Raw genomic sequence first — 26,257 nt, 5'->3', positions numbered from 1 at the left:
TTTTTGTATAGGGCATTTGAAATTGGAATTTCAAAAACCTTTTACTAGATTTATAATCAAAACTATCGGCTCAATTTTAAAACAGGTAGCAAGTATTTCAAACCAAAAGATATAATGGCATTTTACAAAGGTGTCCAAAAATCAATTTTACTCGCTATTCTGGCAACTTCCTAGCAGAGACTAATCTAACTTCAAAAACATAAACAGTGAAATCTTGATATCGATTTTTTGTGGACACAGAAAAAAAATGTTGTTGTTGTTGCAGAGCAAATGGTTGTTTTCCAAAGTGTGAGATCAAAATTTTTTTTTCCAAAATAAAAATCAGTTATTCAGAAATTCATTTCCATCTTTCGCATCATGAATAAAAATATTCTAACCCTAAAAAAAACACATTAACTCTTAGAGATGAGCTGTTTGAAATTTATATATATTCAATCAGTAGTCAATAGTAAAGCATAATTATAAACGATGATTATTATTATTAGCCAATGATAGTGATTATAAGTCTGAAAATTATATAAACAATGATTTCTCACAGAAATTTCCAGAAAGCCCCCCCCCCCCCCTCCAATAAATTTTAAAAATCTAGAGAAACACAAAGAAACAAGCTAATGAAACTATATGATAACAAATGGCACTGTCTTATCTTGAAGTTCAAAATAGCGCGGGATGGGGGGAGGGCGGATTGTTTGTCACAAAAAATTCTTGTCAAAAAGTGGGGTGGGAGTCGTGCTCCAAAAATTGACTGCTATAGAAGGGATTTTAACCTCTTCACCCCACTTTCCGCTTTTAATGATTCTTTTTCAAGTTAAGACCTGATGTACACAAATATGTACTGAAACATCGACATTGACCCACATTAATTAATCAATTAATTTTAATTACATTTTTTTAAAGGTAATTTTGACATACTGTACAATAAATGCACACACCCAGAAAAGTTGATAATCAGTAGGTGTGAAGAAGAAAATTATGTGCTACCAAATTTATGCTGTATTTGACATCTCTCTTAAAACAGTGCTGTTCATACCACCAGAAAATGATGAACTTTAAGTACTTATTCCCCCACAACGAATTATATTTAGTGAGTTTAATACTAATAAAATTCAGTTTGTTTAAATAAATATATTTACTGCATTATATACTTCTGTGTACCACAGAAAAAGTAGTAGTTCCCAAAACTTTCATTGACACTTTCAGAATCCGGTGATACAAAATACTGATGTTAATAGGCGCTATTAAAAAAAATATGGAACAAGTTTAAAATATACTGAAGGTGATTTTGGGCGAGAAATAGAAAAATGTTGTCATATTTATCATTATTTATTGCAGTAAAGGATATCATTGTATTGAGAGGAGTTATATTAGATTAAAGCCAAGATTTTCTTAAAATAATATTGCAAAGAGATTTACATTATATTGAGTATCGTTTTAATGAGGTTTCACTGTATATCATATAACACTATTGAAACAATGCTTTGAAGATTCATACATACTTTCCCATTGAAGTCTAGCTGCTGCATGTCTTGATCAGAATTACCAATTCCAATGAAAGCACAAAGGTGACATCCCTGTTCATTCTCACCATCCCTTGCCATTTGTTCTTGCTTCCTTCTCCATCCATCGCCCAGCAAATAGATGCATGGAGGAGGACAGAAAAACCTATGAATACAAAGTAATTAAAAACATCGCAAATGAGAATCTCTCATTCCAATGAATATAAAGCAATTAAAAATGAAACTCCACTCCAAACATTTCCACATTTATAAGAATATTAAAAAAAATTATACTTGAAACATCACAATTAAAAGATTTTTCTCGTTCACCTTTTTTCATTCCCATATGATTTCTGCGCTACTTTAGCATGAAGAATGACCAGAACCATGTCTCCTCTTTCTCGTAGATACCTCTTCATAGCATCTCTACAATGTCAGAAAATAAATAAGTCCAAAGTTAAATAAGGAAGAAAAATATTCATCAAATGCATGACACTGGGTTATTCTAATTACAATTGTAACTTATTTGCTGTCAGGGCCCAAAACAGTGCATGAATTAGATAATAATCAGATAGTGTTCACTTACCTCGAAAGTCTCATGTCTTTTAACCTAAAAATTAAAAATGTATTAGCTATTGTTTGATGCAAAGGCGGTTATTGAATAGATATTTCTTAACTAAACCTACTTATAAATATTGTGTGAATACTGTTATAATTTATTAAAACTGAGAATCATAAATTACTTCATAAAACATTAACTTTATGTACAAAAGAAAAAGGAACAAGCCAGGTCAGAGTACTAGGCTACAAACAAGGTCTTAAGATCTAGAAAGTGCTTCAAAGAAAGAGAATCACAGCCCTTCAGAGAAAAAACATATGCCAATCATGCATGGGGGGGAGAAGCAGTGAAGTCCGTTATAACAAGTATGGTTCGCTATAATGAGCGATTTACAAGTGATTGCCAAACAGCTAATGTTAAAGGTACAAAAACTATTCGGTTAAGGTAAGTTTAAAATTAGAAAGCGTTAGCTACAACGTCAAAAGACTTCTAAAAAAAAACAATGTTCGTTTTTCATTCTCTCTCTTTTCAAGAATCAAACACGATGACTCTCATCATGGCACATGCTACTCATAAAAATTACTCTGAGCACTTCTAACAAAGAATGGACATAGAATGGCCGGAATTACGCAGGTACGAAGGGTGCGGTCACACCGGGCAGCTAAATTTTAGGGGCTGCAAAACAGGATAAAAATACTTTAACATAAATTTTTATTTTAAGTTCTTAACATTTGACTTAACTTTAGCAAAACAAATAGCTAAAAATTCTGTCCAAGACCCCTGCCCCCCCCCCCCCCCAAGAGAGGGGCTGACAGGGATCCAGCCCCAGATGATTCTTATTGTTTTTTGTTTTTTAATACTAAAAAATCACTATGGTGGGACCCTACAAAGATTCTAGCCTAGGGGCACTGCTTCAGAATGTGGGGAGAGGAGTATACCAAGACCTCTAAAATTCGGGCATCAAACCCTAAGATTTTCACAGCCCCCATCCCCAAGCAAGGAAAATAATGTAGGTGGATCTGGTGCCCTGGGCGGTACACCGGAATGGGCGATAAATTTGCCTTTTAAAATTATTCAAAATTACACTAGAGAGGCATAACACATGCTTGCCCAGTTGAAAGAGCACCTAAGTAGTTGCGGTCCCAGGTATATAAACAGTTATCTAGCCCAGACACAGGGGTACAGTGCCTTCTTAACGCATAGGCCCACCCTGGCAAGTCCTGGTGGGACCTCATGAAAATGAGATCTGGTTAAAATTGCTGAGTGTAAGCGTGTACATTTTGGGAAGGAAAAAAAGTATTTATTTATATTTATTTATTTATACAATATTGTTGGCCCTTGGGCCTGCCTATATAGCCTGTTAGGGACATTAGAAAAATTACTTTGCCCAGGGACCCATGATTTTCTTAAGACAGCACTAGTCGAACTTACTGTGTAGGAAAGTATCATTTGTGAATCAATTCTGAGGATTTTCGAACATGTTCTTGAGCACCCATAGCACTACAGCGGCGTCAGCCGCTGTAAGAGATGATATTGTCTATGACTTCACTATTTCATTACATCTGCCACCATTTCCTCAAACCGACAGACTACGAGAAGTCCAAAGAGAGTGAGAGAAATTTAAACACAATGTTTCTTTACACAGAGTTAAGGTAGTAGGGGTGATATAAGAAAAGAAGAGGGGGGTGTGCAAAAAATGTTTGGTCCAGGTAATGAAATGAGGTGCATGAAAAGAAGGAGGATGGTAGGAAGTACATGTAACAAATAGGGATCCTGACAGCAAAATGACAGCCCTCCAAATAACTTAGAAAAATAGGGGAAAAAAAAGAAGGAAAATGCATCATAATGCCAAACTCACCTGTGTCGCCTATCATCAATACTGGGTGAAGCAGGAAGAGGACTAGGAGAGCCATGTGAGGGATTAAGCATAGGTACACCACTGCCACCTAAAGCCATCAACTGATTACCATTGACTTTTTCACCACCAGATCCATAATGCATTGATGATTCTGAACAAAAGAAAAAGGGACGGGGATTACTATATAAAGTAACAAAAAAGAAGAATGTAACGTGTAATACAAATTTAACCTCTTGGAACCAAAAAATGACAGCCTGCGAGGAAAAACAATGGATAATCATATCATCTACTCTAAAATCAACTGCTATGAAACCCGTAAAGAACAAGAAAACAATTAGTCATATTTCTGAGAAAGTGTGATTAGTGAAATTGCCAAATTTTCATGAAAATTTTGCATCAGTAGAAAGTGCTAATTTTCTCCTTCGCCCTCTTTGTTTTCATTTTTATCATTTTCCTTCCACCTGAGGATCATTTCATGTACATTATGACCAGAGGCGTAGCCAGAAATTTCGTTCGGGGGGGATCACTTTCATTTCGGGGGGGGGGGGAACCAAAGTTATAGAACAATAGATTTGGCCATCTTTTCCCCTTTTTTCGGTCATTTTCTCACATTTCGGGGGGAGGGGAACAGACCCCCAAGTCCCCCTTGCTACACCCTTAATTATCACTGATCAGACAGCCAACCAATGATTAATGAAAGCCACGGAGGATCATCTTGTGATGATCTACGGCCAACCAGTGATTAGTAGTGATCATTAAATTTCGAAAATCGTAATCATATCTCATTGTCAAGAGACCCCTCGTCATTAGATGCCCCTGTGGCATGTCCGGGTGGACCCATGCGTTAAGACGGCACTGTCAATACATCATATTCGATCATAGGCATGGAGATATTGGAAACATTAGTGAGGCTTAGAAATATTGGGAGAAGCCTCAAACCCAACATTTCTGTAGGTATTATGAAGGTGGCGGCAAATATTGGGGGGGGGGGATCGTGCCCATGGGTAGGATACAACTTTTTATGCTTATGGTATCGATCTTCAACCTTTAAGTGGTATAGTAGAAATCACTAAACTCCCTTTAAAATGTCATGTTTTTTAAAATGAAATAGACTTTCTTCCGATTTTCAACAACTGCAGACTAAGGGGTATTGGGTAAAGTGTTTTCCACTGGCAACAGATTAACTTTACAAAATATCTGGGCTTGTCAGTGCTAAAATAAAAGTCTTTTAAGGAGGCGAGATATCTCGTCAATGCCGCTTAAAGTGTAAACAATGTCAGATGGGTAATGTCAGTCATTTACGGCCTATGCGAAAAATTTACAATTAAAAATTCCAGTAAAGGAAACGTAAATCCCTTTCCCACGCACCAGTATTAAGGTGAAACTCGCTTACAACGGCACTTCGAATATACGTCAATAATTGACGGCGAGGGCTGATTCCCGTCGTAGAGAATAGTGTTAATGGATCTTGCTTATAACGTCGATGAAAACGGAACCAACTCGAATATTATCTGTGGTGTTTGGTCAGAACATGATATCTCCAAAAAATGGCTTTTTGATCTAGTATAGTCCTCCTACCACGAGATGAGATATGGCTACGGCACGTCATGTCACGTCAAACGATTTTATTTTATCCTAGAAGGACATGCCAATCGTGAAAGCTCAGTCACTGATGAACTTTTCTCGATGTGCAATCGTTTTAACAAAAAAAAAAAAAAAATTGAATAAAATTATCCGACGTGACGTGACATGACGCAGCGAAAATTCATCTCGTGGTCGGAGGACTATAGTAAGTCTTGCTAATTATAACTAATTAGAAGTGAGATAAATGCACAAATATGTGCGTACGGCTAAACAACATACTGATGTATGATATTTTCGTTTGCATTTGTGTATATGCTTTATTTGTGATTTTTTAATGGCAATAAAAATGCTTATATGTCAAAATGTGATTTTGGAGTTATCATGTTCTGACCAAACACCACAGATTTGAACACAAATTTTTCGTTGCTTTTGCGGCGTTTTTGCACGAAATTCTTTGAATTAGTGCTGATCACATTCAGGAAATGTTCGTCAGTTGTTCTATTTCTGTGATCAGATGGCAAAATGAGACGCAAGTCACTTTTCCCAAAAAATTGAGGAGTTCGCATTCTGGAGTCTCGTTCGTCAAAATTTGGAAGGTGACAAAATTTCGTCGATCGCTTTCGGTTTATGAGGAACCGACGGAGGCAAATTGCAATACGTCAAAAAGCCACAGTATCACATTTTTACAAAATATTGTTTACAAATTTACCCTCGTGAAATTTTGAAAAAAAACGACTTATTACATTTTGTCATCTGAGCACAGATTTATAATTGACATTGAAAAAAAAAGGATTTATTACATGTTTGACGCTCCGACATTGATATAACATGCATACGGGACGCGTAATTACAATCCTTACTTTCTTAGTAACGCAGGAAGCATTAGCACGCCGGTGATTGGTTACTGCGAGCAAAAAAGCTAGCAAGACGTCACGAGAGGCGGAGTTTTGGGCGAAACTGAATTTCAAAGTTTATTAAAGAGAAATGAAAACATTTTTTATTGAATCAGTAAATAACAGCAGAGATGGAAAGATGGGGGAAAGAAATTTGGATGGGTTTCAGACCGAATCGAACACATCATTTTTGGTACGTGAGTCTCGTATTATAACCATTACTCCAACGGTGGATGGCGGATTCAAGCACAATTAAATGTATCTGTTGTTAAACGTCGCCAGCAAAAATTTCACCATGAGTGACGATATGTCCCATCACTCATTTGCGCTAGTCACGATGCGCTAAATTTCTACAATGTAGGGATTGTTTATAAGCACACGGGATATTCCTGTGTTTTGCCCGACGCAACTTTATCTCATGAAAAATGCCATTTTATCAAAGAAGCTTACTTTTAGGGGTGTCATGACATCTGAAAACAGTTTTTGAAAAAATGATCGAGATAAATTTAATTAAATTGCAAATCAAATGCAAAAAACTTCGTGTCCAATCGGTTAATTTGTTCTTTCAAAATAAAAGAAAGAAGTAATGAATTACATAGGGTTAATATGTGACACGTTCTGCCAAACAAAAGGGGGGGGGGGTGATAGACGAGCCCAAGTAGAACTTGAAACACCCTACCAACCCTGTCCTATCTCGAACCGTTTTCGGGTTATGGTGGGCAATCGATTATGGAAGGAAAATGCGTCGTCTGGAAAAAAAAAAAAAAATCAAAAATTGTGAAGTTTTTGAAAGCCCTACAAGCAAATTAAGCACATGTTTGGAAAGAAAAGAAAAACTCCTATAAAGTGACACTAATTTCATCGAAATATCTGGATTTCCTTGCAAGCTTCAAGCGCTTAAGAGATTGGTAAAGGGAAGAATCGAATTGTCGCCAAAACACCTACTAAAATTATTTCGACGAACGCAGATTTCAGTGATGTATTGCAAACAAAAGACTAAATTTCTTCTGAACTAGATCACTGATATGGTTTATTGTAAGCTCTTTTGGAAGCTGGTGCAATGGACGAGATTTTAGTAAATTTGATCGATTGTCATTCATGTTTCAAAGGGGTTGGATAGTTATTAAAATAAAAAATATAACTTTTTATAAAGTCCCCGTGTGCCCCAAAACCCAATTGAGAAATTGTCCTGTCTCTCCCGATGGGGGGAAAAATGCCATGCTTCAATATTCATCGAGGTATTTGAATGCAAAAAACGGAGAAAATTTGGGAAAAAAACAGCGTTAAATGCGGGTAAAACGGGTTTTCCGCATTAAGAACTGTTTTTTCCCCCAACTTCAATTTTCCAAGTTTTTCGGATTCAATTATCTCGATGGGCGCGGTAGCCCATGTCGATAAGATGTTCGCCTAAAGTACCAAAGGATGTTTAGAGGTGTCGCGAGTTCGATACCCGGTACGCCCTAGTCAGAAAAATTTCGTGACACAGGGGTACAACGAAAACAGTGACTGCAGGAAAAAATTGTTCTACCGCGGGGAGTCCGCCACCGCGGATGAGTATAAAACAAACCTGCAGTTCGGAATCGGCAATAAATTGTAGGTCCCGGTCTAATCAGCCCTCGTGTGCAGAAAATGACCGTGGTGCGACAAAAATGATCAAATATCTCGACGAATATTGCACTTAGAAACATGGAATTTTCTTTCTGTTGGCATAAGGAGAGACAGGGCAACAATTTCTCAATTTGGATTTTGGGCACACAGGGAACTGTATAATTTTTTTTAATTTCAATAACCATTGGCGTACGCAAAGGGGAGGGGGTTTGGGGTTCTCAACCCCCCCCCCCCAAGACGAGATTACAGTGTTATTTTGCAGGAAAAAAACGTAAACCCCCTTGAGAAGAAAAAAAATTGAACCCCCCCCCCCCCCCCCGAGAAAATTCTGCGTACGCCTATGTCAATAACTATACAGCCTATATAACTATATATCCCTTTGAAACAGGAATGACATATCTGAGTACAACACGTTATTCGGAAACTTTTTCTAATTAGAAGTGTACCTATAGGGCAGCGGTCTTTCACTTTTTTCAACTCGCGAGCACTTCCTGTACCCATCATAAAAAAAAAGTCACCGTTACGAGAAGTTTGGCAAGCAAATGCATCGAATCAGGATGATTTTAATCCTAAAATGAAATTTGTACAAGGTGTTTAATTGTAACGTTGATCAAGTGCTCGGGAGCATGGGCGAAGATACAGGGAAGGGGAGTTGCAACCCCCACCCCCCAACGCCAAAAGTGAAGCCTACTGATCTAATGTATATGCGTATATATGAACTGATATTATCATCATCGTTCCCCCCAGACTTTCACGTCCATCGCCGCCTATGTTCGCGAACACGAAATTGTATACGAGCATCGAGCACACTGGGTGTTTCAGGGAGCAATGGGTTGCAGATGCCTACTCTAGGGTCAACATTTCGCCAGTAAAATGCCGAACTCTCAGTATATTACCCAGTATTTCATTACTTCTTTCTTTTAGTTTGAAAGGACAAATTAATCGATTGGACACGCATTTGATTTGAATGAAATATTTTTCAGTCATTTCTGAAAAATCGACTTCAGGGGTCGCGCAACTCCCTCCTCCCGATTCCTAATCTTTCCCAGAACCGGAGATGAAGATAATTTGTGTAATTTATAAATTCTGTAATAATGAATGCGACACATATTTACTCTTCACATATCTGCCATGTTAATTTTTTTTCCCGTGAAATACACTTCAGCAGACTCACTGTAGCACTTGTATTTGAGCATTTTTGTGTGCATATTTGCATATTTTTAGAACATATTTTGTAACAATTGCATGTAACCCGAGCTCTATTTATAAGCAATAGTTGGCAATTTCCCCTGACAATTAGCAACATGTTTGTCCAGAATTAGCGATGTTCCGTATTAGGGTGGATTCACATCTACAGACACTCACCATTCTTCACCATAAAAATGCCTGTCTGTGCCTGCGCAACCACAATACGATAGATATGAATACGTTCGTTGGCTTTATGTTAAAGAATGTTTGCAGCGTCTGACACAACAGGGTGACGTATCTGTACATGTGAATCCACCGTTAATGATCAATATTCGGCCGTATTTTTTCCCGACCAAGTATGGTCTCACCCCAACATTAACTCTTCTTGCACAGTATCTGATTGTATTTTTCGTCAAAAAAAAAGACAAAATTTCGCAGAATCTTCCACGTCGTTGTAACCGAGTTCGACTACATTATTATTACGTGTCGCAATGGGAGATGATGTTTCCAATCCATTGACGTAACGGAGAATAACTTTTCACGTCATCGGTCATAGAGATATCAACGTATAATAATATATTTACGTATGTATCTTATGCGGTACTCGCTCGAATCGTTATATATATATATTTCGGTGAGGTGAAGAGAAATGGATTTATTTTTATTTTTTCAAGTACCACGATTATCTATAAACGAGATTTAAAAGGTCGCACGCAAGTATTGCGTTCGCTCGTATATTAATGAAACCTCACCACAGCATAGATCAAGGTAATCCGTGATGTCATCGAACACGAATCCAAAGTCGCACATTTTTAGATACAATACCACAAACGTCAGAAGGCCATTGACAGAAAAAAAAAAAGAAGAGGGGAAGACAAACTGCGTAAATGAATTTCCAGAACGAAAAAACGTATCCAAGAAAAACGGAGGAGAGATACAACATCCGTTTTCCACACAAGAAATGTGTGTTTATACAACAACGTTTCGTTACGAAATATTTCCGAATCCACCCTTCAGTTCTTTATCGTGAACCCGAAGAAGGAAAGACAAACAATAATAATAATAATAAAAGCATGGAAATGCTTCCATATCACGTCTCAACACCTGCCGATGGTCCGTTAAGTTCTCAGGCACGAAACAACGAGGTTTGTCTGGTCTCCCTCCACCCACTTCATTACCCACGATTCCCAATCACTGGAAACGATTAAAAATCATATCTGCCATTCATAAACTAGTGCATTTAGCGGTAGTATAAAAAAAAAAAAAAATGCCAGAATAAGCTGCAGCGGCGGTTGAAATAACAACACAAGAGGCTCTGCTGATCGAAGAAGACACCCTGCATATACAGTGAAACTTCGGTTAACGAGCAATTTGCATAACGAGCAAAAAAATTTGAAGAAATTTTGACTCGATTAACGACCGATGATTCGCATTACGAGCAAAATTTTTGCACTTTATTTATTTTCACGTTATCGCAACTGAGCTAATGGTTTTTTGCTTTCGCACACACACGTTATGGAATTGCTGGTAATACTCTCCACTACAGTCTCTGGTAAGCGTGCCTCACTCGGAAAATGAACACTCGCGCGAGTGTGAATATTTACGAAATGAAACTAGATGCAGCATTGCAGTATTTGCACTTGAAATTTTTTATTAATTCTTTTTAAATTCTGGAGAAAACTGTGGGCTGATTGCATTATTGAACGTGACTTTCAAGGGGCTAGCTCATGAACAGGAGTCACTACTTGTCGAAGATATTGTGTGCTTGGGGAAGACCATGGACTAGAGGTGCACGAGGATGGCATTCAAGATCTAGTGGCGAAAAATGTCTAGAAGTTGACGGTAGATGAAGGCATGGATCTTTTTTGCACGCACCAGCAAAAGTTTATCAACGGTATCTCATCTAAGGAAGAGAGCAGTAAGGAGAAGTCCCTCACATAAAATTAGAATAGGGGATGTTTAGAATGTGGAAATCTGTAAAACTCTGTAGAAAAGGACCACTTAAATAAAGCTGTAGCAATGTGCGAGCAATGACCAAAGAATGCTGCAATTTTCCTTTCCCCAAAAACCGTAAAAAGGAGTAAAAAGCAAGTGTCATTGGACAAGGTTCTAAATTCACGCCAAAAGAATACGTTTTCGAACAACAGCGAGTCCATAAATCGCCCTAAGTCGTCCTCTCTCGTTGTTTACAGTAATACAATTTGTAAACATTATCGTATTTTATGTTTAATTATGGCTATTGTGTTTATTCATTTTTATATTATGGTTATTTTATTGTATTATGTTAAATTATTGATTGAATGCCGTTTTTATTTGTCATTTTTATGTAAATTGTTGAACGAATTATCCGAATTTCCATTGTTTCCTATGGGGAAGTTTGATTCGAATAACGAGCACGATGGCGGAACGAATTAAGCTCGTTAACCGAAGTTCCACTGTACATATAAAGAGTGGCCTGTAAATGCTAATGCAACCTTCATCTCATCAACCGTCTGTCGTAGAGGTATAGTTTCAATTTAAGAAATGTTCAAAAGGCGTTCAAAAATTACCCTGTATCAATTTGGAGAGGGAAAATACAGCTAGTTAAAGAATAAGAATATAAATTTTTATACATTCTCCCCCACTGTCCTTTAACTCCCAATTAGAAAGTTGCTGCCTGGTCTCTCCTGAGGCCAACAAAAAAAAATGTCAAGTTTCCAAGTGCAGATTCGCTGAGATATTCGAATTCACAAATCGGGGGCGAAAGTTGGGACAAGCATAAATGAGGGTAAGGAGCTTGACCCGTTAGTTTTTTTTTCTGTTCTTTCATAACTTTTCTCCAATTTTTTGAATTGAAATATCTCAGCGAATATTGAAAGTCAGAAACACGGAATTTTTTCTGAAAGTTGCTACCTCAGGAGATACAGGGCAACAACTTTCTAACTGGAAGTTACAGAACTACAGGTCGGGGGGAGGGGAGTATAAAATAATTAGGATTTTTTATTTTATTTTTATTTTGCGACACACTGTATTTTCACTCTCAAAACTGGTACAGGGTAATTTTTGAATGTCTTCTGGGTATTATTTAAATTGGAATCGTACCTCTACGACGACGGTTGATGAGATAAGGGCAGCATTAGCCCTTACACAACAACACCCTGCATATAATGAGCTATTTTTAAAATATTTTATATGTAAGCATTCGACTTACGGTTGTTGCGTGGAGTAATAAAACCCCCAACGATATTCAAGTAGAAGACGTGGAGGTCCTAAATATTCTAAGAAATGTATGAGCAAGCAAAGCACCAGGACCAGATGATATCTATCCCAGGGTCCTCAGGGAATGTGCTAATGAATTTTTGGGGCCAGTCGCACAGATATACAGGAGTAGTGTTGTTGAGGGTATCGTCCCAAGAGATTGGAAATTTGTTAATGTTGTTCCGATATTTAAGAAGGGTAGTAGAGAAGCGGTGTCCAATTATCGTCCAGTGAGTTTGAAGAGCTCCGTCTCGAAAATTTTGCAAATTATCATCAAAAGGCAGTTTGTGAAGTGGATAGACGAGAATAATGTATTGTCGGATAATCAGCATGGGTTCAGGAAGGGGAAGTCATGTGTAACTAACCTCCTTTGCTTCTATGATCACGTGACTAAGGCTTTGGGTAAGAGCAAAAATGTCGACGTTGTTTACCTTGATTTCCAGAAGGCATTCGATCGGGTCCAACATGGCAAACTCTTGAAGCGTTTACACGAGATTGGAATAGGGGGCAACTTGCTGAATTGGATAGAATCGTGGTTAAGAGATAGGTCGCAACGAGTTATGGTGAACGGGGAATTCTCTGGTTGGACAGACGTCATAAGTGGAGTTCCTCAGGGAAGTGTCCTTGGCCCCATACTTTTTTCACTTTTTATCGACAAACTCGATCAGGGTATCGATGGGATTACTAGCAAATTCGCAGATGATGTGAAGCTAATGGGGGTAATTGGAAATGAAAGCGATAGGGAGTTGCTCCAGACCAACTTAAACAGGATTGCAGCATGGGCAAATGAATGGAGCATCACGTTTAGCTTTGATAAGTGCATGGTCGCTCATTTTGGTTCGAACAACCAACGGTTCTCTTACGAGTTGAATGGTGTCACTATCCCGGATGCAACTAGGGTCACCGATTTGGGAATTCTCATTGACGAGCGACTTAGGTTTTCTGAACATTGTTCAGAGATGGTCAAGAAATCGAATAGAATGCTTGGTCTCATTTTCAAAAAGGTCTCTTCGCGTTCTCCTAAAGTCATTCTTCCGCTTTTTCGAGGATTAGTTCGTCCTGGACTGGAGTATGCTGTAAGGTTTTGGAGACCATACCTACAGAGGGACATAGAATTGGTTGAAGGGGTGCAGAGAAGAGCTACGCGTGTCCTTGTTGGCACACAGGGCTTGAGTTATGAAGAGAGAGACTTCATTTTTTGAATATGTTTACATTGGATGAACGTAGGTGTCGAGGAGATATGATCGATAGAATGGATCATGAACTTTTAGTACACCGCCAATCGACTGCTTTTACAAGGGGACACCAGTTTCGATTGGTGAGGGACAATGCAAGGTTATGGTGTCGCAGGGAATTTTTCTCTAATAGGGTTGTTAATAAATGTAACAGTTTACCCCCCGTGTCCGGAAAATTCACCGCCAGCAATTCACCGACAACAATTCACCGCCGGAAAATTCACCGACCAACAATTCACCGCTGGGAAAATTCACCGACCAACAATTCACCGCCATGCAATTCACCGCTAGGAAAATTCACCGACCGACAATTCACCGCCATGCAATTCACCACTAGGAAAATTCACCGCTAGGAAAATTCACCGACCCACAATTCACCGACAACAGTTTTAGTGCGAGTCAGTTAGCGAGGGAGTGAGCGATTGAGTTACTGAGCGAGTGAGTGACCCAGTGAGTGACTGAGTGAGTAAGTGATTGAGCGAGTGACCGAGTGAGTAAGTGATTGAGCGAGTGATCGAGTGAGTAAGTGATTGAGCGAGTGACCGAGTCAGTGATTGAGTGACCAAGTGAGTAAGTAATTGAGCGAGTGATCGAGTCAGTGATTGAGCGAGCGAGTAAATTGGTTAGTGAGTGAGGGAGGGAGTGAGTGAGTGAATGTTCAGTAAGTGAGTGAGGGAGTGAATGAATTGGTTAGTTAGTTAATTATTTTAACGTAGTAGTGCCGCAAATGATTAAAAAATCCGATTCTTCCGAAAACATATCCCTTCTCAATGAGTCTATATTACAATATTGATCTAATGTCATATTTATAGCTTCAGCTGTTTCGGCTCGGCATGATTTCAACGTTGATCCCCACTCTTATGACGCCCTTAGGTGTTGTCGAATATGGAAAAACCATTTCTTAGTGAGTAGCGAGTCTTTACGTCGTGAAAAAAACTATTCAAAAAATTTGATATATTTACAGCTTCAGCGGTTTTGGCTCGGCGATGATGAATCAGGCATGACATGTTATTTTATATACAGTACTAGGGGGCTCTGCCCCCTCCCCTGCCATCTGTCAACCCCCCCCCCTTTTTCTATTCACAACATATCTTATTTATTTCGTCCCACTTCATCAGCGTGCTATGGAAAGGGACACGTGAAAGCACCAGCTTACTGAAGAAGCGAATTTTATAATAATAAAGCAACAAAAAACAAATGTGATTCATCAAGTAACCCCAGAAAACTTCCCCATGGGGGTCCCCAAACTCCAATTCGTTGAATTTTAGGGGGGTGGCCCTGACTGGATTTATCTCGGGCTACCGATGTGTTGCAAATTTCACAATGTTAAACAACAAAAACCAATGAGATTCATCCAGGGACACCCGAAATGAAACCTATCAACTTTTCCATGGGGCCCCGACCTGAAGGCTTGTCGGATATACCCCCTGTGAGTGGCCACGAAAACTTTTAATTTTTATCAATTTTAAAACGAATAAAATCCAGGGCCCACATCCAGTAACGGGGACCCCTTACGCAGATTTTTAGTGGGGCACACAAACACTGGATTTATCTCGGGCTTGTGCTGTTGAAAATTCTACAATGTTAAACAACAGAAAAGAATGAGATTCATCCAGTGCCCCCAAAATTTAACGGGACCCCTGACTCGGAAGCTAATCGGGCATCCCCTGTGAAGGCCACTGCAAATATTCATTTCACCAACGAATGAAATCCAGGCCCCCCCCCCACCACGCAATTACCCGTGACCGAATTCGCAAATTTTATGGGACCTCAGACTGGATATACATTGGGCTTCCGCTATCGCAAATTTGTCAATGTTAAACCAGCAAGAAAACAATGAGTTCCATCAAGGACCCCTGGAAATGAAACCTTTTAACTTCCCCATGAAGGTGTATGTGCAATCTCCCGGGTACCCCGACCCTGTATGTTGGGAGCACTGGTGATATATGTATATTTTACGTATACATACCTCTCGGCATGACCCCCACGATGGCAGGGCTGACAGGGGCCGGAACGTTTCTTATCCTTTGTGATATTTTCACACTATAAATTAAGCACAGAGGGGCCCGTGAAAACGCTGGTTTGGGGGCCCGCCATCTATTTCAGCTTAGGGGACCTGCTGTAGGATGTGGGATGTGAGAACCATTGGGTACATGCACATAACTTGGTCCCGATATATGCAAGAGTTAAATGAAAACTTGATCCCAAAATCGTAACCGACTTCCGTAACACAAAAACGTAACAGATTTCCATCACTCAAAAAACGTCACCGACTCCCGTAATAAAAAAATCGCCACTAATTTCCGTTGCATAGGAAGTATATATATACGTATATAGTAAATATAGAGTACATATAGATACGCACTAAGGCGGGATTTTTGAAAGTTCATCACGTGAAATCGCGGGTAACAGCTAGTTCAGCATAAGAAAAAATCCATTGGTTACTGATGATCAGCGATGTTTTTTATAACATCAAAGTGATAACAGGAGATGATTTCAAGCATTTTTAGGAAGTTAATTCATCGCGTATCCACTTACTTTATTATCTTTTAATTCTGTTATTATCCCTTTTAACATTTCATTAGAAGTTTCTGAGTAAAACAGAGTTAATGGAATTTTGTTGAATATACTATCTTGTATTGGGCAACAGCAATTTGTAATTTATACAAATACAAGGCCACAACAGGCAAAACGCCCAGCGAGGTGGCTGAGAAAAAGATGCCCACAATAAATATGGATGTCATATATTTCAGAAATACAGCAACCCAAATCCGTATCATCTGAATTTCTTCTCATAAAGTCATTATTTAAACTTTCCGCCATATCTTTAGGACATGGCACTTACTCACTCAATAGATCACTCACTCACTAGATCGCTCACTCACTTACGGACTGACTTACTCGCTTATTGAATCAGTAACTCACTCACTCACTGACTCACTGAATCACTTACTCACTGGGTCACTCACTCAGTAACTCAATCGCTCATTCCCTCGCTAACTGACTCGCATAGAACTGTCGTCGGTGAATTTTCCGGCGGTGAATTGCATGGCGGTGAATTGTTGGTCGGTGAATTTTCCTAGCGGTGAATTGCATGGCGGTGAATTGTTGGTCGGTGAATTGTCGGTCGGTGAATTTTCCTAGCGGTGAATTGCATGGCGGTGAATTGTTGGTCGGTGAATTTTCCTAGCGGTGAATTGCATGGCGGTGAATTGTTGTCGGTGAATTGTTGGCGGTGAATTTTCCGTGAACCCTTACCCCCGGAGGTAGTAAATTGTAACACAATTGACACGTTTCAAAAGAAATACGATAAACATGTTGGGGTAAATCGAGAAGCTATCCATACTTAGAATAGGACAACCATAAGTATTCTTTATGGGCATTGTATAATATTTTATCGTGTGTATTTGTGGTAATTGCATTTTTGATTGGGTTGCTGTATTTTTGAAATATATGATACATATATGATATATATATAAATATATGACATCCGTATTTTTATGGGCTTCTTTTTCACAGTCACCTCGTTGGGCATTTTGCCTGTTGTGGCGTTGTATTTGTATCATGGGGAGACGGGTGCAAAATATTTACATCTTACAAATTTTTTCTATTTCAATGCGAAATAAGCGAAATCATTATTTGTGCTGCGCGGCATCACCGAAACTGTTCTGAAACAAGCCAGAAACAAAGTTGAATAAGAATAAGTCTGTATAAAAGCTGGCGCTGGTTTACACTGATGAGTGGACAAGTCAGAATTGGACGTCGGGTAATTGCTCGTTATGCCATTAGAGTGGGTCTACCATAGTTTTCGACCCTTTTCATTCAAAGGCAGCAACTTGCTATCTAGCGGAAAGCCGGCCACGTCCCGAATGTATGGAAGATTCAGCCACAGAATTCAATCCAGAACAGGCATTATTTTGTGTTCTCTGTAAATTCACTTTAAAGGGCCGGTGAGAAATCCTGGCCTAAGACCTACCAAACATCTCAGCCTATGGGCCAGGACGGCTCCAGGATACAGAGGTCATGAGCCAAGCATCGAGTTCAGTGCTTTGGTTTGCTGAAAGGGGTCATAGCTGTATTACGTCAGCATCGATGGGGGAAGGGGGGGGGGTTTCCGATTTGCTGACTTTTGATGACAAGGGGTGGGGGGGGGGGTTGGATAATGCTTACGTCATCAACCATCCTTTATGAAAATATCAAATATTCTTAATGACATCTTACTCGGTGCCCCAAAAACGAAAAAAACCTTTCGATAGTTTGTGAGCACTTGAAGTAACATTCATAAGTGCCCTACAGAGTTACTTTAGTGATCTCTAAATGTTTCGCGGATCCAAGTGATCGGGAAATGTGCCCGGGCCACTTAAGTGCTCTGGAATTGTAGCACGGGACACTTAAGCGATCTGTAAATGTGCCGCTTAGTTCATTTTTACAAAATTAGGTTTGAAGAGAGCAGGCTGCATCAGATAACCCCCAGGGTCATATTTGGTCCGCGGGGCCAAAGGCCTGTATGCGATTTATCATTAAATGGCTTAAAAGGTGAGTCGCAATGAATTTATTAATAATAAATTTTGAGTTCGTAGCCTTCAAATAACTAATTAACAGAAATTGATTACAATACCATATAAAGGAATTTTCTTCCGAAATGTCAATTAAGAAATATTTTTTTGCATTGAAAAAATAAATTTTTGATCATCGAGGGGGGGGGGGGGAAGAGACATGCGGGGGCTCGCCCCCCCCCCCCATGTACGACTCTGATTCCACCAATGTGTGTTAGGATTCAAAGAGGCAGAGCTGATGACGAAATTTTGCTGACAAGGGAGGAGGGGGGTCAGAGTTTGGCTGAGAAGTGGGGGGACGGGGTCAAAAATGGCTAAAAAATTTGCTTACGTAATACTTGAACGGCCCCAAAGAAGATGTCTGGTCTATCGCATTATTAGATTTGCTTAGATGATGATTCTTTAGATTGATTTGTCGCCAAAACGACAAATCAATCTAAAGAATTTTGATGTTTCAGTGCTTATTATAATTTTTGTTAATTGCATTTTTAATTGGGTTGCTATATATTTTTTGGAAATATATGACATCCATATTTTTATGGGCATCTTTTTTTCAGCCACCTCGTTGGGCATTTTGCCTGTTGTGGTTTTGTATTTGTATTTAGAACATGTTTCGCGATAGAGTCAGCAATTAATATCTCTCTCGACCGCTAATATTATATGTAAATATACACGCACCTGTGTCGGTGCTTAAACGTTGTCTTTTTTTCCTCAAACTGCCATTTATCCAACAAATAGACCTCGATTGGCTCAACGATGTAGAAAGAATGGAATTAAACTGAATTTGAACTTGTGAACTTACCACAACCAGGAATAGAGGATGGTAGGCCGTTCTCGTAAGTCGGAGGATGCGAACGGTACTGGTGGTGACCACCGGGAGATCCACCGGCCTGCTGCATGTTCATGTGTTCGTAGTGCCCGTTCGGCCTCGGGCTGGACAGGTCCACTGGCCGGCTGTCGTAAGTGCCGCTGGCCCTACCTTGATGCTGCTGCTGCGGTGGCTGTTGCTGCTGCTGTTGGTGGTGTATATCGTGGACGAGATTACCGTTCATCTGCAGGTGATTGCCGCCAGGCTGGTGATGGTGATGATGTTGATGAGATTCGTCGATCATCAACGATGGACGCTGGCTGCCGTCCACCTACACAACACACACAATAAAATAAGAGGTTGAGAGAATACCAATCAAGGCTGAATCCGGATAATTCTAAACGACATCTTCAGTTTCTTGTAACCCATTAAAATTTCAAATGCGAAAAATATGAATTTCTATCGGTCCTTATTGCTTTTATCGATTAAATTTACGATATTGGTAATTAAAGTACCATATTATATACAAAAAATATTATGAAGAAAAAAAATTGATCCATGGTGTATCTCAATGGAAAATATGAAAAAAAACGGGTTTTTTTTTCAAAGAATCTACCTCTTAGGTGAAGGTAATATGGCCAATGAAGGTATTAAGACCCTCAACGCACACATCTCATCAAATTAACAGACATTTTCACGAGATCTTATTGGTTTAAAAAATTTACTCAAATAAGAGCAAACTTTCAATTGAAAATTAAATAAAAAATAAATTAACATTGAAAGCAACATTTAATTAACATCTACATTTCGAACACACACATAGATAAATACTTTTTCTTCTTTCTTAGTGAATGGAAATTAAGGTGGAGGGGGGAAGGGTGTCCTAAGACACCTGGTCACATGAAATTTCAGAAGAAAACAATTTGACGTTTGCACATGCGCAGTGTATATAGCATACGTGAAAACGTACATAAAACCAATAAATAAAACCAATCTGTCAAATATTCTAAAGCAACCTACATAACAGGCAGATTTTTATGGTCAACGGAAATTTCGCCCCCTCCCGGGAATTTCGCCTGCCCCGACCGTGTGAGTGACCAAGTAAAACACTGACTATGTGAGTGATCGTATGAGTGGGTGCGTAACCAATTGAAGGGAGTGAGTGACCGTGTGAAATACGGTGGGTGACCGTATGAGTGACCAACGGAGCTTTGTCAATCACGCTGTCACTAACTTGATCACTCATACGGTCACGCACTTGGTCTTTCAAACGTTAACTCATATGGTCAGGGCAGGCGAAATGTGGAAGGGGAAATTTCCGGATCCCGATTTTTATGCCATGTCAAATTATGATGAACGCACTTGGAAAAAGCATTAAAAACTGTGCGTCCGCATCACCCAAGCAGCAGCAAAAAAAAAAAATAGGTCATGCGTCTAAACAAAGCTTCACAGCATAAGACTATAAAATTCAAAATTCCATTCGAAAAAACAGAAAATTGGCCATATTACCATCAGACACCTTACTTGAACGGACATTTATAACTGGCGAATAGAAGACACCTGCATTTCAAAACCATTTAAAAAATTCTCATACGGTAATTAACAGAACTGTGAAAAAAAAAGGAGTCACCTACTGAAGTACGACTATTCATATTAAAATGTTCTACTAGACATTTCCAGAAGGTGGCCTCTGGGAGAAAGATTTAAATAACGGCACATCGCATTATCCACCGAGCTAATGTCGTAAACGACAGACTCTCGAACCCCTAAAGGGCAACAACGGAATGCAACGAATACAAAAATGGATACGGGCCTGAAGTACAGCATCAAATCTCGTCGTGACAAACAGCGAAACATGACCTTTAAAAAAAAAAAAAATTACAGTACATACTACAAACTATATGCACAAAAACACAGCTGCTATAAAAACTCATAGCGGAGACGAATTCCTAGTGGCATTGGCGAAATGAATCACATATGCATATTTGCAAACAAAAAAAAAAAGCATACCCATTTTTTCCTTCTCATTTACATCTCCGTTGCCCTTCCTCGTGGAAATCATCGCAAATATATGGCGATGAATGAAACTAGACACCCAAGAAATAAAAAGAACACGTCGAAGCGAGAAGAAACACAAAAAATAATTCAAGCGAGAGAGAGAGAGAGAGAAACACAGTCTCCCCCCCCCTCTCTCTCTCTCCCTACATTACGGCGACGACTAGTTAGTTCTTCCTAATTCAGGGGCGCGGAGGCATAATTAATTGCATTTCACTGGAAACAGATGTTTTAAATATCGTTTTTTGGTGAATTGACCGCGCAAATAAATTAACGGGAAGAAATGTTCAAATCGCGTGACTCATCCGCTTACACCGTACCGGCAAAAAAATTAAACAGATGAAAACATAAATGGGAGGAATATTTTGCGGGCCGGCAAAAAATAAATAGAAGTAATTTGCGGACCAGCAAGTAATAAACATGAAGAAAAAATACAATAAGAGAAATGACGAGCGGGAAGGCTGAAAATGCATATAAAATAAATATAGGAGAAAAATTACAATAGGTGAAATAATTTGCGGGTCGCCAAAAAAAGAGAAACAGAAGAAAAAAAACCCCACAACAAAAACATTTCGTCTGAAAAATGAAGACAAGTCTCGAGATTCCTTATCCGCAAAAAAGTTGTGATATCTATTGTAGAGCCAAGTCAAATGCTGTTATTAACTGTGACACTTTTTGATTCACAAATAACCCCAAGGTTCTACACCACAGATGCGCAAAGTGGGTCGCGATCCCTCAAGAGGATCGCAAGAAATTCTCCAAAATAAAAACTTCCAGATAAGAAATTCGTTTTTATTTAAAAATACGCCAAAAAACTAAAGAATGCCTTCCATTCAGCGGAGCTAATTATTATGTATCATAAAATGTAATTTCATCAACTTTCTGCTTGTACGATAATCAATATATCGCCTCCGTCATGCCAGAATTATGAATGTGCGATGTCGTTGCTAGATGTGGATTTCATCACTAACACTGCACAGAAAAAAAAAGAACTTGGGAAATGACGATTGAATGTTTACTCTACCCATGTTACTCTATGGAAGTTATTTTATAAAATGTTTTTAACGTGTTTCAATAGGGATACACATTCGCGTTTCAGGCACAGTTTACATAACAAAACAAAGTATCCAAACAGCTGACAGCTAAAAAAAAAAAAGGAAAATTTGTATATTCGAGCTTCTGGCATGCGGTGGACGATATCAAGTTAGTAGTACTTTTACAGGGTGACTTAGAGAGAATCATCTGATTTCTCAAAATTCTATAATTCTTGAAAATTAAAAACACGGAATATAGAATGAAAAGTAATATGTGAATATACGGGGGTGTTGGGGCGGGCGGGAATGAGTAGTACGTTTTATGAAAAAAATGTTTGTTAATGGTCAATTTCAAGTGTAGAATCATTTTGAAATCGGATGATTCTTTCTTAATCACACTGTATACGAAAATCACAAGGACCATACACCTCATTACACTTTCATCTTGCATAAGGGGACACTAAATACATCAGAAAAAAAAGTAAATATTTATATGATATTAAAAAAAAATTGAATATCTTTGGTATTCAATATCGACTAACCAAAATCGAGACAAGCGTTCCGAAAAGTGCTTTTGGGACAGCACATTTACAAGCAAAATATCGGAATGTTCCGGGAAACCAGGACACATGGTCAGCCTATGTATGGGGTCGTCGATAAATGTTTTTGGTCAAAAAGGGGTCGGGCTTCAAAAAGTTTATCCTCTCTCTCTCGCACACAAATTAGGAAGTTGTTGTCCTGTCTTTCACGAGCCCAACGAAAAAAATTCCATGTTTTTAAAGTGTAATATTTGTAGAGCTATTTCAATACGAAATACACTGAAAATGAGGGAAAGAACAGCACACGAAGCATAGAATGAGTTTGTCCGTTAGTTTATACGTCCCCCCCCCCCATTTTCAGTGATTTTCGAATTCAATGAAATGTCTCAGCGAATATTACATTTAACAACATGGAAAATAGGGCAACATCTTTCTAATTGGGTTTTTGGGCACAGGATGTCCGTATAAAAAATACTTTTATTTTAATAACTATACAACTCCATGCAATGTTAATGACGTATCTGAAGTCTACACGTTATTTGGATACTCTTTCGAATTGGAAGTATTCTAGGATCAACGGTACGCGAGTTAGTCCAGGATTAAGGGTCCTTACTATGAACCCTGTATACAGCATTCTGTCTTCTTTTTGGTTTACAATTGTAGGTAGCTATTTTTCATCCACTTGTGTGAGAGTAAGTTGGTTGTAAATCATCGATAGATGATACGTTAAGGCCAAAGCTGCTTTAAGAGTAACTTAACTTCAAGTTAAATAAGTTGAACTTAAAGTTTTAACTTTCAAGCGGCTTTTGTGGAGGCTGTGATCCGTCGTTGGTTGGTTGGTCTGACTGAAGCAGCATTCGCATGGGAATCCAAATAAATCCGGACGAAAGGTGTGGATTTATTGAGAGAGAGAGAACGAGAGAGAGGCTTCTCGTTAACAGCACCTTAACTATTAATCTTAACTAGGGATCTTTCTGCCCAAATGCCCGAAAGCGATTTGAAACGAGGCTTCGAGTAGTTGATGCGCATCTAGTAATAATGTATACATCGCATTCGATAACGGCACGAATTAAGAAAAAAAAAAAATCTGTAATATAAAGATAACAAATCGACTTGTAAACGAAATCAGTGTCACCGGCATTACTTACCAGCGCGCTCACGTACTTGAACACACACACACGGGGAGAACTGATAAAAAGCGCACAGTAAAACCCCCTTTTTAACATAATCTCTCTGTACCACATCAACCGGGAGAATATTGCAAGTACTGTAAATAAGTGAATTAATAAGAAGTCGGCTTGCGTTATTATTAATGGTCTATCACGTTGAATTATATATAATACGGTCTTCACTTTTTTTTCTTTTCTTTTCTTCTTCTCTTATCTTAACATGAAGAATTGGGTCTAACCACTGCGAACAAATATTCAAATTAGAAGCGGCTATTTTTGGGCTTTCAAGCGAGAAAACCTTCACAACCAATGAACATCTGAAAGTATGAATAAAAATTCGCGGATGTCGCGTAGTTCGTACCGCATCAAATACAGGTTTGGCAGAAGAAAATGATCGTTCGAAAAGTTGAAATGATATCTTCAATTGCAAACAATTAAAAATAATTCATATTTTTTGACTGATCTAATTGTTGCATTTGCGCAACGCTCTGTCTGTTTAATTGTTTTTTCCTCAAGTAATTTTCATGCAAATTTTTGTATGAAATGAATATTTTTGTGGGAATTGAAAAGTTTAAATCAGAATTTTTTCAGAATTTATTTACAAATAAATTTGATTTTTTTTAACTTTTCAAAATTGAAATTTTAAGAAATTTTATCCCGATTTTCAATCTGAATTTTTTTGTTTTTTTCATGACCATGAACAGAAATAAATTTTTCAACCACAGATATGTTTGAGAATAAACATATATGTTTGATATATAAATAATACTAATTATTTTTTATTAAATTAATTTATATTAATTGAAAAATTTTAGTAACTTTGCGGAAGTGATAAAAATACCCGAATGATAATATTATCCGTGATTCCAACACCAGGCGTTGCGAGCTGGTCGATCCTAAACTACCTCTTCACGACGAATTGTTACACATGTGCAAGGGTTCTGAATACCTCAGGGTGTAGCTATAGCCGGGAAAGGGGGGGAGGGGGAGTTCCTGATCTCTGAGCTTGTTGCCGAGAAACTGCTCGGTGGTAATAATAATAATAATAAAATATTAGCGTTGTTATTATTATTTTTTTGAACTCACGTGACTAGGTAGACTGTACACGGTCATGCCGCCGCTCGAAGACGTCACAGATGAGCTGGAAATTACAGAATTGGACGAGGAGGAATAAGATGGCGGAGCAGACATCCCGCTGCTCATGGCAGTGTAGTGCCGCGGCGCTTCCTCGCTATGATAACCCGGACCAACTGTGTGGTAACCATACTGCTGTTGCTGCTGCTGTTCCTGTAAAATACAACAATGGTAATGGGTTAATAATTCGCATCCATTAACTTTGACACAAAAAAAAAAAATATATTGCATCTCAATACAGTAGACAACAAGAACATGTGAAAACAAATTTGTAAGCAGTTTAGCGCCGCATACTAGGGTTCCTCTCTTCCCAGTATAGCACGAAAGAAGAAACCGTATGCTGTACATCAGCGGGGTTCGACAGCCCAATTGTAAAATTATATAGGGTCATTTAAGTATTACGTCAGCATCGGGAGGGGGGGGGGGGGTTCGTATTTGCTGACTTTTGATGACAAGGGGAGGAGGGGGGTTTGAAGTTAGCTTACATGATCAACCATCCCTTTTTGAAGATATGAAATATTCTAAGCTGCTGACGAAATTTTGCTCACGGGGGCAGGTTCGGGGGACGGGTCAGTGTTTTGCTTACTTTTGCTGACAAGGTGGGGGAGGGGGTTCAAAAATGGCTTAAAATCTGCTTACGTAGTACTTGAATGGTCCCTATTTAAAAATCAATGCTGAGTTAAAAAATAATATAAACTTGATATAATTATATAATATTGAACTTAAATAATAAAATTACTTAAAAAGAAAAGTTTTAATTAAATTAACGCACAAAAGCACCGCTGCGACGTCGGTAGACTGCAGTATCAATTTTGTTATGATCTGACAAAAATTGTACTTGTAGCGACATCTCTCGATAGGAGTATCCGGGAAATTTAATACGATCATGGCGGAGTAAATCGGGAAGCTAACCGTACTTGGAATTAGACAACCATAAGTATTCTTTATGGGCGTTGTATAATATTTCATCATGTATATATATATATATATTGTTAGTAATTGCATTTTTTTTGCTGTATTTTGGATATATACGACATCCATACTTGTTATGGGCATCTTTTTCTCAGCCACCTCGTTGGGCATTTTGTCTGTTGTGGCGTTGTATTTGTATTTGAGTATGAAACTTGTTTTAGTTCTTTTGTACTGTTTAGATGGCATCGCATATACTGGTACTTTCTTTCTTTTAAACCGAGCACAACTTAGGTCTGTCGCCATCTATGGGCAATTTACTACCTAGTGAGTTGTGCCGAAAGTGTCAGTGTGTGTACCTAACAGTCTGAGTGCGTATCCAGTGTTGTGTCTGA

General features: G+C 38.7%; 1 protein-coding gene across 5 annotated transcripts in view; it reads right to left on the bottom strand.

The window, feature by feature from the left end:
* LOC149070052 (recombining binding protein suppressor of hairless-like) overlaps nucleotides 1-26,257 on the bottom strand; it is a 150,126-nt gene that overhangs the window by 10,622 nt on the left and 113,247 nt on the right. For 4 of the 5 annotated variants that reach the window (XM_089249377.1, XM_089249374.1, XM_089249378.1 and 1 more), the window contains 6 exons: nucleotides 24,906-25,106; nucleotides 19,017-19,353; nucleotides 3,914-4,064; nucleotides 2,083-2,106; nucleotides 1,827-1,922; nucleotides 1,497-1,662 (listed from right to left, as the gene is read on the bottom strand). In XM_089249377.1, coding sequence (XP_089105503.1) covers nucleotides 1,497-1,662; nucleotides 1,827-1,922; nucleotides 2,083-2,106; nucleotides 3,914-4,064; nucleotides 19,017-19,353; nucleotides 24,906-25,022 — 891 coding nt within the window. In that variant the 5' untranslated portion in view covers nucleotides 25,023-25,106. The remainder of the gene's footprint in view (nucleotides 1-1,496; nucleotides 1,663-1,826; nucleotides 1,923-2,082; nucleotides 2,107-3,913; nucleotides 4,065-19,016; nucleotides 19,354-24,905; nucleotides 25,107-26,257) is intronic. The other variant, XM_089249376.1, reaches the window with a different exon arrangement.

The sequence above is a fragment of the Pholcus phalangioides genome, unplaced genomic scaffold (genome assembly GCF_987345545.1).
Source record: "Pholcus phalangioides strain wild (caught in Gottingen) unplaced genomic scaffold, Ppha-v1.0 ptg000022l_1, whole genome shotgun sequence".
Lineage (NCBI taxonomy): Eukaryota > Metazoa > Arthropoda > Arachnida > Araneae > Pholcidae > Pholcus > Pholcus phalangioides.
The sequence above is the reverse complement of the archived record's forward strand: the minus strand, read 5'-3'. Positions and strand labels throughout refer to the sequence as shown.